This window comes from Cololabis saira, chromosome 10 (genome assembly GCF_033807715.1).
Source record: "Cololabis saira isolate AMF1-May2022 chromosome 10, fColSai1.1, whole genome shotgun sequence".
NCBI lineage: Eukaryota > Metazoa > Chordata > Actinopteri > Beloniformes > Belonidae > Cololabis > Cololabis saira.
The window spans coordinates 34,521,232-34,534,023 of NC_084596.1; the positions used below are offsets into that span (position 1 = coordinate 34,521,232).

At 45.2% G+C, this 12,792-nt stretch overlaps 1 protein-coding gene across 4 annotated transcripts; it reads right to left on the bottom strand.

Annotated features, from left to right (window-relative positions):
• Positions 1-1,337: 1,337 nt before the first annotated feature.
• puf60a (poly-U binding splicing factor a) lies at positions 1,338-12,684 on the bottom strand. Of its 4 annotated transcripts, none has more exons than XM_061732724.1 (11): positions 12,164-12,684; positions 10,854-10,936; positions 9,550-9,651; positions 9,418-9,468; positions 9,158-9,319; positions 8,895-8,987; positions 6,826-7,039; positions 6,568-6,758; positions 6,352-6,463; positions 4,556-4,788; positions 1,338-2,668 (listed from the first exon to the last, which is right to left on the bottom strand). In XM_061732724.1, exons 2-11 carry the CDS (start codon positions 10,926-10,928, stop codon positions 2,369-2,371), a joined length of 1,533 nt encoding a protein of 510 aa, XP_061588708.1. In that variant the 5' UTR covers positions 10,929-10,936; positions 12,164-12,684; the 3' UTR covers positions 1,338-2,368. The 4 variants fall into 4 exon arrangements, with proteins under 4 accessions (XP_061588708.1, XP_061588707.1, XP_061588706.1 ...); XM_061732723.1 differs by having other exon boundaries at positions 10,854-10,958; XM_061732722.1 differs by lacking the exon at positions 12,164-12,684 and having other exon boundaries at positions 9,565-9,651; positions 10,854-11,969.
• Between the last annotated feature and the right edge of the window lie 108 nt (positions 12,685-12,792).

A 12,792-nucleotide genomic window follows, 5' to 3' on the forward strand; every position in this document is an offset into this window, starting at 1 on the left:
CTGAAAAAGGTTATAAAACTATATCCAAAATGTTTTTAATTAAATATTCTACAGTGAGAAGAATTAAAGTAGAAAATCTTCAGTTACTGCACTGCAGTTGACTGGCGTTCACAAACGTGCATCTGAACAACCCAGCAGACCTCTGGAACAGTATCCTATGGACAGATACGACTTCAAAGTGGAGTCGTTTGGTCATAAAGTTCAGAACCATGTTCTGAGAAAGCCTAACGCCACATTTCCGCAGAGACGCATCCACTGTTGAGCACAGTGGTGGAGCGATGATGGTCTGGGACCTGGACACCGGCCGGTCATTGAGATGGTACGATGAAATATGTCAGGTTTTTGTTCATCCTAGGTTGTATGTACTACAGTAAATCTATACGTCATTGCGTACTTTCTTTTTCATGCCTGCATTCAATTTCTTACTTTAATCACCATAATTCAATTTGTTTGGTTATATTCTTCTTTAGTTCTTAAGGTTTTAGAGCCCAAAGTAGTTTCAAGTTCAACACAGCAGACTCATTTTCAGACTAAGGCCTCTACCTGCAGAGGTGTCAAGTAACGAAGTACAAATACTTTGTTACCTTACTTAAGTAGAAATTTTGGTTATCTATACTTCACCGGAGTAATTATTTTTCAGATGACTTTTTACTTTTACTCCTTACATTTTCACGCAATTATCTGTACTTTTTACTCCTTACATTTTAAAAACAGCCTCGTCACTCTATTTCATTTCGGCCTTTAAATAAAAACTATCCAGTTAAATTGCTCCATCCGGATAGAGTGAATTTGGTTGTGGTTGTTTCAGATGTTCTTGTCCAGTTTTGTTCTCACATCCGTTCCCTCAGATTCCTGCAACTAAACTTGGATGTACATTCCAATAAAGGTTAGGATAAATGATAACATGCCTCTGAAGTTTGACTTTTTGCACCATTACAATACTTATAGGCAACTAGTCATCATATCTCCTGCTCTCTGAAACACATGTTAATACTCAATAGTACACATATACGGTTCTTTAATTATTATACATTATACTAAGATGCATTCATTTTCAATGGCTTTTGTCCTTAATGGCCTTTTTCCCCCTTACGTTACTTTTACTTTTATACTTTAAGTAGTTTTGAAATCAGTACTTTTATACTTTTACTTGAGTAAAAAACTTGAATGTGAATACTTTTGACACCTCTGTCTACCTGTATGACCTGGTGGGTCAGTAGTAGTTCTGACGCTTCTTCTAACTCCTCAGCCCGACATTCAGCTGATCCCAAACCAGTCAGAAGTTTTTATGTCTTCTTTTATTATGAAACTGATTTGTACTCAAAGAAAAACAGCAGAACAAAAAAAACCAAAAAAACTTTTATTCACAGATTTCATGTTTGACCTTCAACAGCCTGAAAAGCACCTGAACGAGGTTTAGTGTCTGAGGATCCTGGCGGTTCTGGTGTCTGAAGGTCCCGGTTCAGGTTCTTGAGGAAACGCTGCGTTCGGAGAATGAAGACTGGACACCTGCTGGAGTCAGGTTCAGTTTGGGTGACGGTGCGCTGTGTTCAGGGACATCAGGTGAAATGACACATGAACGTCCAGATGTTTCAGACCACAACCCCGAACCCCTGGTGAAGTCGGACCTGGAACTCGGCTGGTTCCATCCAGAATTCAGTTTTACAGTATTCCTGGACGCACCTGTCTGCCGGGACACGCGGGCCAGACCAGACCCAGGTTCTCCTGCTCACAGGAGTGCTGTAGGGGGGACCAGGACCGGAGTCTGAGGAGCAGAATCTTGACCAGTATCAGTCAAACAAGCTTCTGGACCAGAACCAGGTCCACTTGCTTGTGTAGAGGGGTTTGTTTGGGGATGTTGACCACAACTAGGACCAAGATCCTGAGCCGACATCAATGTCTAGACCAGACCACAGTAGGATCTGGATGAGGTCCGAGACCAGGCCGTGAGGTGAGTAAAACCAGGTCACAGATTTCTGGAGCCGGACCCAGCTGACAGGCAGGTTTCATCCGGACCGGGTCCAGAGTCTGGTTCTGAGAGGCACATGTTCAACCCGTGCCCTGGCGGGGGGGAAACCTGTTGTTTTTGGATCCTAGCTGGTTGCCACGACGACGGAGCGAAGCAGGAGTTCAGGTTGGGAGGAGGCCTGTAGCCATGGTAACAAAGCCACCCCCGCAGACACCTGGACCAGGATTCCTGCTGAAGTGGACCAGAATGTGTTTTCTGTGGTTCAAACATAAGACACAGGAGAAGGTCCCTGAATCCCGCACAGAAGAAGAGGAGACGGTTCCCTGAAGACGAAGACGGTAAAAAAATTGGGACAGGTTAGAAAGAGGTCGCTAGTCTACGTTCAAGTCCGAGAGAGTTCTACGTGGACAGGTCGCTGCTGTCGAAGCGTTCCTGGTCGTAAACCTCCGCCACCACCTTCCGCCCCCCGAACCAGCGGTTGTTGAGCGCCTGGATGGCTCGGTTCATCTCAGCTGCCTCCGAAAACTCCACAAAGATCTTGACGATGACGTCGGCGTCCTCCTCCTCCCCCTGACGCTCCTGGTAAATAATGACTCGCTTCACCCGGCCGAACTTCCCACACTCCTCCGTAACTTCACCCTCCAGGTCGTCGTCGATGTCCTCGGGGCCGACCATGTTCCTCAGGACCATGACGGTGGACTGGAGGGGAGACAGAGACAGGGTTTAGTATTTTGTGAATTTTTATATTATGCCTCACTACATTTTCAATAAAAACACTCAATTTGATCCAGGACTAGCAGAGTTGAAACAGGACTAGACTAGCAGAACTGAAAGCAGAACCAGTAGAGCAGAAAGCACGGCTAGCAGAGCTTGGTATGAATGAATGAAAAGGTGAACGCTTGGACACTGCTACCATAATCAGAGGAGCCGTTTGCCAACAGGTACCAGGCCAATGCTTGGGGCCCTGAGCCACAAGGGGCCCTCGAGGGCTGACCAACTTTGAATTGCAACAGTTTGCAATAAAACGGAGAATTTGCAATGACAGTGGTCGGCCACCAAAAAACTCCCTAAAGGGGCCCCGCTTCTACCACTTACCATAGCTGCGTCTTACGTAAACAAACCTAACGTTATCTAATGGCGCTTTTCCACTAGTACCTACTCAGCCCGACTCGCCTCGGGACGGCTCGTCACGCCTCGTCTCCACCCGTTTTGTCCTCGTTTGTTTTTCCACAGCCAGGGGAGAAGTGGGGGGGTGGGGTGAAGCTGCTGTGACGTACTCGATTGCGCAACACCTTTGTTCGTGTCGGCGCTGATCAGAAATCAGCTGGAGCCGCGAGCGGCTGAGAAGAAGACAGCCCGTCTACATCCCTTTTTTAATTCTCTCGTCAGTCACCAGGTTTATGAACATCTGCACCTCAGAGTTGGATCACCAAACAGACGTTTGCGCTGTATAATAAAATTGCTGCGAGCCACTCTCGCGCTGACTCCCGCTTCCTGATTCAAATGTCTGACGGCCCCGCCCCCCGACCAATCAGTGGCGTGGAGGGTGGTGACGTCAGATATAGTGCTGGCTCAGCCCGGTTAGAACCTCGGCAGAATAGGTACAGAAAAAGTATCTGCTGGGCACGGCTCCAGGGTAGAAGCGCAAAGAGTAGGTACTAGTAGAAAAGGGCCAAAAATGAAGAGACTCTATCCATTTGGCAGGAAGAAACGAAAGGTAGTCAAACAAAAGACAGGAGGGGCGAAAAACAAAAACAAAAAAAACCTGTCAAGAACGGGGTAAGTAGTGTAGATAATACATGAGCTAATGCAGCTCAGAGCCGTCTGTCCTGCTCATGTTGAGTGTCACGGTAAAACATCTACAATCAACTCAGTAACCCACCCGAAAAAGTTTGGGGACATTTGGACTAGCAGAAGTGGAACCAGGACTAGCAGAAGTGGAACCAGGACTAGCAGAACTGGAACCAGGACTATCAGAACTGGAACCAGGGCTAGCAGAACTGGAACCAGGACTAGCAGAGCTGGAACCAGGACTGTCTCCAGCTCTGGGAGCTTGAGAAGTTGTATCAGTAGGTGCGTTTCCACTAGCGGGAGTTCTGGGTAGATTTTTTGGGGCCGGGCTGTTTGTGAAGCTTGACCTTTTCAGTACAGGGTAGCAAACTATTTATTTGTGTTGTTAAATCAACAAAGCAGACAAATAGCCTTGAATGTATACCCTTATGTTGGATCCGATACGTAACTTGATAAGTGGGCAGAGATTGGTGTAGATAAAAGGTTTATGCTCCACTGGTATTTATTATAACTAAATAAAACGTTTTGAAACTCGACTTCATCCAAATAAATCGATATTGAATCAAATCGAATTGTGAATCTAATTGTTTTCGAGCTGAGCAACAGTACCCAGCCCTAATCCCATTAGAGCGCTGGTCTCTTAGACGGCAGGTTTACTGGTGGTTCCCAGAGTTTCCAACAATGAGGCAGAGCCTCCTCTCTCAACGTGGGCTCGGGTGACACTCGTTTACCCTCAGGATCAGGTTTCTAGCTTTCATTTGTGGTGAATCTTGGAGTCGGGCTGGCCTGGATTACCTCCTGCTTGCGCAGCAGCTTCCTCATCACCATGTGCCGGGCGCTGCTCCCGCTGATGCTCATGTGCTCTTGCTTGCTCAGTGGCTCCACGGCTCCGTCCTGCTGCCGCTCCTCCTCCTCCTTTTTCTTCTTCTGCTGCTCGGCTCCGATGGAGGCCGCTGCTAACGGCGGCGTGGCCAGTGTCGGGTTCACCAGACCCAACTGAGGTATGCCGGGCCGGGCTGGGGTCACACCTGAAACAGACGGCAGGAAGAAGGGAGGGGAAAGTCAGAGGTCCAGCTGCAAGAGGAAGACCTTAATGATGGCGGCCAGTGAGGGAGGAGCTACTGCTGGGACTCACTCACCTGCAAACACCTGGCCGTTAGCTCCGCTAACTGATTTCTAATGAAGAAACACTATTTTTCAGATGGAGGTGCCGACCTTTTCTAAAGGTTGTTTAAACAAAAAAAAAAACACCCTGGCTGACTGAAGTCCATTAGGACAGCTGTGTGGACGAGTCTGCACTAGTGTTGTTTCTGTCAGCCTGTTTCAATTTTAGTTTTAGTCTAGTCTTTGGGTCAAGCTATCATTTTAGTTTTTATTAGTTTTAATCACGTTCATTCTCCTTTTAGTCGTGTCAAGTTTCAGTCGACTAAAAGTCTGAGCATTTTAGTCTCATTTTAGTCAAAGATTGTATTTAGACAAACCCATTTTACAATTCAAATAAGGTTATCTTATAATTATATTATTGTTACCTTATAGACTCAAAAATACATTCATTCCAGATACATAAGACGCTGTAATTTGAGTTTACAACATATTTATTTTTCCGCATTTCTCCCCATGTTTTTCTTTTTCGACGACACATTCGGTTTTCTTTTCCACATCTATGTAGGAAAGTGTATCTAAAGATGGTCTCTTCTTCTTCTCCCAGCCCCACAGAAGATCCCCGTGTGGCCGGCCATCGGCCCCTTCCTCTGTGTAACTTTCTCTTTAATAGACGTGAACCTAGAGCTCTGCGTTAGCGGCATCAGCCTCTAATCTGCAGCTGCATCTTCTGGATCTGATTCCCCGCTGCAGCGACTGGGATTGAGGACTAACGTCACCCAGCAGCAGAACTAAACCAGAGGAAACTAGTTTTTATTTTGTAATCTACATTTTAGTCTTGTTTGTATTCGTCTACGATGTTGCATTATATATTTTTAATTATTGTTATCGTCACATGACCAACATTTTCGTTGCGTCTCGTCTCGTTTTCCTCAGGTGATAAAGGTTCGTTGACGACGATATTTAGTCATAATTTTCGTTGACTAAAGCAACTTTAGTGTGTACAGATGCTGTGGTTCAGCTGAGCCTGGGTCAGGTCTGGCTCTGGCGCATTATTATTATCGTTCACGAAAACGAACGAAATAACGAAAACTAAAATTGAAAAAACAATATCGTTAACTGAACTAAATAAAAAAGAAAATTAAAAGACAAAAACGATATAAGCCTCTTGGTATGATCAAATTATTCCGCTCTGGCCGTTTATCTCCAACTGGCAGCTACGGCACCTTAACGCCTCACGGTCCGTGACGTCAAAACTAAAACTAAAACTAATAAAAACTAAAATAAAACTAAGCATTTTTGAAAATATAAAAACTAATAAAAACTAGCAAACCCACACTAAAAACGAATTAAAACTAACTGAATTGAAGAGAAAAAGTCAAAACGAAATAAAACTAAACTAAAATGAAAAATTCAAAACTATTATAACCCTGTTCTGGCGAACACATCTGTGGTTCTAGCAGGTTTGGGCGAGGAAGGGTTGTTGTTACCTGTAATGACGCCAGGGGCCTGAGCCGCCATGACAGCCTGCGGGAGTCCGAGCTGCTGAGAGAGGAGCGCTGGTCCGGCCAGAGCCCCGAGAACTGACGCTCCCACTGGATCCTGAACGCACCACAAAATATATATTACAAGCAAAGCAAGTACACAAGGTACAAACACCTGCAGCATTTTAGTGTGTAGGGCTGTAGGCGGGGCGGCAGGATTACCTGAGCAGTAAGCTTAGCCGTTGCCGCGGCAGCTGCCACGGCTGCGGCAGCAGGAAGGCCACCGGGGGGCGTCGGTGTCAGGAGGGGCATGGGCGGAGTCACGGCCTTCCCCACCCTCAGGTACTGACCCCCCAGGTCGAACAGGTTCATGGAGGCCACGGCATCCTGAGCTGACTGCGGTTTGTCGTACTCTGGAGACAGAGACCGGCGTCAGCCCAGGGCCTCGTCACCACACAGACACATTCAAGCTGCGCTCACCGATGAAACCGTAGCTTTTGTGCCGCCCGGTCGTGGGCTCGCGAGCCAGCATGCACGACTTGATCCTCCCGAAGGCCTCAAAGACACTCTTGATGTCCTCGTCAGAGAGGTCGGGGTGCACCGACGCCACATAGATCCGGTTGAAGGCGCGGGCCTCCTCCGCCAGCTGGTCGATGATGGGCTGAGCCTGGCCGATGTTACTGGGCCTCCCGACCTGCAGGACGACACCCAGATGAGAGTTTCCATCCGGGTTAGAGTCCGAGATGAAGCCAAGTCGAAGAAACTGATGGTTGACTTGTGTAAACCGGACATTAAACCCATCGCTACAAATGGGGTGTAGATGGTGTCAGACTTCAGGTTCCTGGACCTCTAACTCCAGCGATCCTGAAGAAGGCACAACAGAGACTCTACTTCCTGAGGGTTTTCAGGGAGAACAACTTAAAAATTGAGCTCCTGTTGTCCTCCTACCGCTGCTCGGTGGAGTCGCTGCTGAGCTGCAGCAGAAGAGAGGAAGGAGCTCCAGAAGGTCATTAAAGGGAAAGTTCAGTTTTTTACAACCTGGACCTTATTTCTGGCATTTTTTATGGTCGTATACTCACCCAGAAAAGTTTGGTGTCATTTGGAGTCCTTCGGAAGATATTAGGGGTTTTGTGCGAGCCGCTTCTCCATATAACGGTAGTGAACGGGGCACAGCGGGACACAGACGATGCAGCGTCTAAATAACACATGATTGCCGCGAAACTCGTTCATTTCTTTTATGAATCACTAGATCTGCTTCCAGGACCTGTTGTCTACATTCGGGGCTGTGTGTGTAACAAATAAATCCATTTGTAAACAAGACCTCTGAACTCATGACGTCATCTCTGTGTGCGCGTCCCAGACACAGCTCTGTGTACAGCTGGAGTTCGCTACTGTTAGTTTACTGTTAGTTATTTAAAACATGTCTGAATATTTGTCAAATTCTGAGGTTGTGGACGACGACTTTGAATATGATGGACGTCCTTACCGTTTTGAGCCAGAGTATACGGCTGAAGAGCTCACTGAACGGAGGACAGAGTGCGCGCACAGAGATGACGTCATGAGTTCAGAGGTCTTGTTTACAAACTGATTTATTTGTTACACACACGGCCCCGTAGACAACAGGTCCTGGAAACAGATCTAGTGATTCATAAAAGAAATGAATGAGTTTCGCGGCAATAATGTGTTATTTAGACGCTGCATCGTCTGTGTCCCGCTGTGCCCCCATGCGCTACCGTTATATGGAGAAGCGGCTCGCACAAAACTCCTAATATCTTCCGAAGGACTCCAAATGACACCAAACTTTTCTGGGTGAGTATACGACCAAAAAAAATGCCAGAAATAAGGTCCAGGTTGTAAAAAACTGAACTTTCCCTTTAACATGGCTCAGAGACTAACTGACTCCCTTTCTCCCGATGGGAGAGACTGTCGATCAACCAACACCGTTTTATCCTGCTCATCAGTGTCCAACCTTGTTGGGTTTTAATAGTCTTCTTGGGGTTCTTTTGACTCTGTTATAATTTCTCTCCTTTCATCCTGGAGATGGAAAAAAAAAGTCACTCTGCACTCTCAGCTGTGTGAGGAGCTCACCTCTACATGTCTGACAGGACGTCTACTCTTGGTCCTTCATTGGAATAGTGACTGCTCAAGATGAAGATTCTGCTGCCATTTTGATGTTCATAAAGGAGGAGGATAATGATAATGATAATAACACACATAAAATACTGAACCATGGCCAAGAGATCAGCTTTTAACTGATTTCATGGGAACACACGTGGCTAACATGATGCTGCTGTCACTTCAAAAAGGTAAGTAGAAGCTTTATTACCGTCACAACCCTCGTTTGAAGTCGCTTACATTGGAAATGTTTCTTTCATTCAAATGGAAATACTTCAGTGGGTTTTAAATGGTTTGAACTAAAAACATCTACTTTCAAAACAGGTTAAAACTAGAAATATCTGCATGAGGTTAAACTGGGAATGTCTGCACAGGTTTTTTACTTCTTCAAGATCAAAGTATCAGTGCTTTTGTATCAGTATCAGTGGACTCACCTTAATGTTTCTTCCTCCGAGGACCACAGAGTTCATCTGTTCCAGAGCCAGCTGAGCGGCTTCAGGCATCTCGTACTCCACGAAGGCGAAACCCTGCAAAGAAAAAGCCAGACACTGGAACTTGAGGGACGAGCAGCGAACTGCAGCTCAGCAAATGGTGCAAAACCAGAGACGGTGGGTTGCAGTGTTCCATGTGTCTGTATTTGCTGCAGCGTGTGTTGCGGCAGTATGGCATAGCAGTGTGTTGCTGCATGTTTCCCGACCTTGTGCTTCATGGTGACTGAGTCCCAGGACATGTCGATACTCTTGATTGGTCCAAAGGGTGCAAAAGCTTGTCTGATGGTGTCTTCGCCCAGCTCGTAGTAGATGGAGCCTACGTAGACCCGGCACATGATGGCCAGAGCCCTCTGCCGCTGAGCTGCAACCTGAACAGGTAACACATGAAGAATCGTGAGCTCCAGTCTGCCCAGTAGACTTCAGTTGGACTAGGTTCAGACTGAACACGTGCAGAACGTTCACTCACCGACTGCAGAGGAGAGAGGGCATCACCTATACCCATGGTCAGAGAGGCCATCTGAGGAGGAGAGACAGACAGATCACATCCACATGTCTCTGCAGACACCTGTCAGGACACCTGTTAGGACACCTGTCACACCTGAGCAGCTGTTACCTGCAGGCTGGTGAGCTGCTGCTGCTGCGCCAACGTCTGCTTCACCAAGACACTCTTGATACTCTGCTCCATCGCATACTTCTTCGCCTGCGGACAGGGAACATCTAAATCACATGAACTGAGACACAGCAGCTTCATGTGTGAAACCGTGATGTAGTTTACAGGTGTGTAGCCCCACAGAGTCAGCTGAACATGATGGAGGTGTACAGAAAACACCTGGAGTGGAAGCTCCAGCAAAACATCGTCCAAGAGGTCTGGAGTTAAGGGTGGTGTGTGGTTTCTGCTCAGCTGTAGAGGACTATGTGAGGCAGCGGTTCCACGTCAACATTCCCCCTTGTAGTTGCTGAGATATGTAAGGGATAATGCCCCACGAGGTGTACATTATCAGAAATTTATGGACGACGCGGGGGCGTGAACCGTCCGACAGGAAGCGGAGGACAGTTTTCCTCTGCGAAGTCCATATATTTCCGATAATATACATCTCGTTGGGCATTATCCCGCTTATACCAAGGTCACTTACCAAAAAAACTAAATATTAAATCAGTTATTCATGATTTAATGTGTTTTCAGTTGAAATCATTAGTTTTATAACAAGCCACAGCGGAGCGGCTGAGCGGACTATGTTATCTCTCGTCCGCAGCCGTTGGAACCTGGTAGTTTAACAGTAACACCTGAGGGTCTGACTAATACGTGGAGCAATCAGTACCGTCCCATAAGTTCCTTATGCAACGGACACAGTGTTTACTTTTCCAGTAACTAGGACGGACCAGAGATGCGACTTGGCAACAGGAGATATTCTAGTCTGCTCGGCTATGGTACAGTAACAAACAGTAAATATATTTGTTTCAAAGAATCAAAGTCCACAGATAGTTTCCTAAACCGTTTTATTAAGCTACAAATATTATCAATCATTCAAATAAATAAACGTTTCACCAAATAAATTAAAAGAAATGACAAAATCACTCATGTCTCCATCCTGCGGTAGCCGGCTCTTCTTCTCTGAATCTCCGTTGCCATGGTTACCACCTGGCAGTTGATCCAGCGCAATGATATTAAAGTTATCAGGCAATTTGACCAAACTTGTTTTCTAGGTGTCGGTTATAAGTGATAACCTACACCTAGGTGGAGGTTATCACTTATAACCTACACGCCAGCCAATCAGAATCGAGTATTCACACGGACGTGGTATAAGCTCCTTTAATGTGCTATGTCCATTCAAAGCTGTGTGTGTGTGTGTGTGTGTGTGTGTGTGTGTGTGTGTGTGTGTGTGTGTGTGTGTGTATCGTTACCCTCTGGAGCGCCTCCTGCTGGTTGGGGGTGAGCGGAGGCAGGCCCAGCTTTGTGGTGGTCTGTCCGTTCTCCATGAAGACAGCTGCCGGGTTCAAGACAAGCCCCTGATACATCGATCAATGATTAAAGGCGACTTCACAACAGTCTGTGACTGATCAATCATAAGTGGCCAATGACTCATAAGAGACCAATCAGATAATAAAGATGGAAGAAAAATTTAATAAGAAAAAACAAATTAAGCTGCATCCATAAAACCTATACAGATTAACACTATTTAAAATGTAAACAAAAACACCAATATTTAAATAGATAAATACTAATAAAAATATACATTTAAGAAGTTATGGTAAAAAAAACACCAAATAAAATAAAAAAAATGGAACAGTGATCAAAACAATTAAACCTGCGTGTAAAGTAATATTAATAATACAATGTCATTACATTTTACAATGAAGTAACATTATAATCAAGTCAGTTGCTAGACGTCCCTAAATCAAGGCTCAAAACTAAAGGTGACCGAGCTTTTGCGGTGGCTGCCCCTAAGCTGTGGAATAGCTTGCCACTAAATATTAGATCTGCTCAGACCCAGGAGGTTTTTATGTCTTCTTTGAAAACGTATTTATTTTCTTTGTCTTTTAGTGTACGGTAAATGGTTTCCTACATCTGTGAGAAGTGAATGTGCACTTTGTGTGTCTGTTCTTTTTTTAGATTTATTTATTTGCACAGTTAAACATTACACAAATAAAATTACCAACTTTACAAATTAAAGTGCAGGAAGAGGCGAAAACTCAAAAGACCTTAACAGGTGCCTCCACCTATAGTTAACATAAAATGTAATATACTTATAAAAGTTATTATATTCTTTGCCGTCTATTTTCTATTACTATTTTATCGATTATTCTAGCATGTTAGTGATTTTATTGTTTATACACTTTGTACTGTATTTTCTTTTAGTATTGTTTCATTTTATTGTATACTGTAAAGCACTTTGGTCGACCTCGGTCGTTTTTAAATGTGCTATATAAATAAAATTGACATTGACATAATCAAAATAACATGAATAAAAGATGTAAAATTAAAGTACAAAAACATAAAATACAAAAACTAAATACAAAAAGAAAATAAATCATACAAATTAAATGGGTTTCAAAAATATGTAATAAACAAAATAAATAAACCCAAAAAGCCAAAACAAACTAAATAACAGAGTCCAATAGTTTATACGTCAATAAAAGCGGTGTTATTTCAACATTCAAAGAATAAAATAATACTAAAGTAAAGCTGTGAGTGAGCAGAACTTGTGCTGCACCTGCTCAGCTGAGCATCAGCTCCAGGTCGGTGCTGCTCGGCCCGGTCCGGCCCGGAGACCCCTGCCGGGACCAGACTCAAGCTCTGCTGATCGCCGATCACCCTGATCGATTAATCGGTTGATCGATCAGCTCGGGGTCCCCTCAATTAGCGTTATCCTAGCATGTCTGCTCCGCGGCTGGGCTCCGGTTGGTTCCGCAGAAACAGGCGGCGCCATGCGGCCTCGGCCCGGCTCCGCGGGTCCCGGCCCTGCAGCGGCTCCGCGGGGCTCCACACCGGCGTCCCGGCTCGGGTCCGAGGGCTGGAGAAGGCGCTGGAGGCGTTAGCTCGCTCCACAACCCGGAACAAGCACCGCTGTGCCTGACGCCACTTCCTGCAGGAGGGCCCTTTCACATTAAGAGACGCGCACATGTGGAGAAAACAGTGCTGGAAGAGTGGACTATATTGTTTACTTTTACTTGTAGTTGTGACCGAACATACAGGACTGTTTCAGAAAATTATAATATTGTGATGAAGTTCTTTATTTTCTGTAATGCAATTTAAAAAAAAGAACAAAAATGTCATACATTCTGGATTCATTACAAATCAACTGAAATATTGCAGCCTTTTATTATTTTAATATTGCTGATT

Excerpts from the sequence above, each read along its gene's own strand:
- puf60a (XM_061732721.1), bottom strand. The coding sequence starts at position 10,967 with ATGTATCAGGGGCTTGTCTTGAACCCGGCAGCTGTCTTCATGGAGAAC. Across the intron at positions 8,988-9,157 it reads CAGTCACCATGAAGCACAAG|GGTTTCGCCTTCGTGGAGTA; the intron begins GTCGGGAAACAT and ends TTTTCTTTGCAG. Across the intron at positions 6,464-6,567 it reads CGGCTAAGCTTACTGCTCAG|GATCCAGTGGGAGCGTCAGT; the intron begins GTAATCCTGCCG and ends TGGTGCGTTCAG.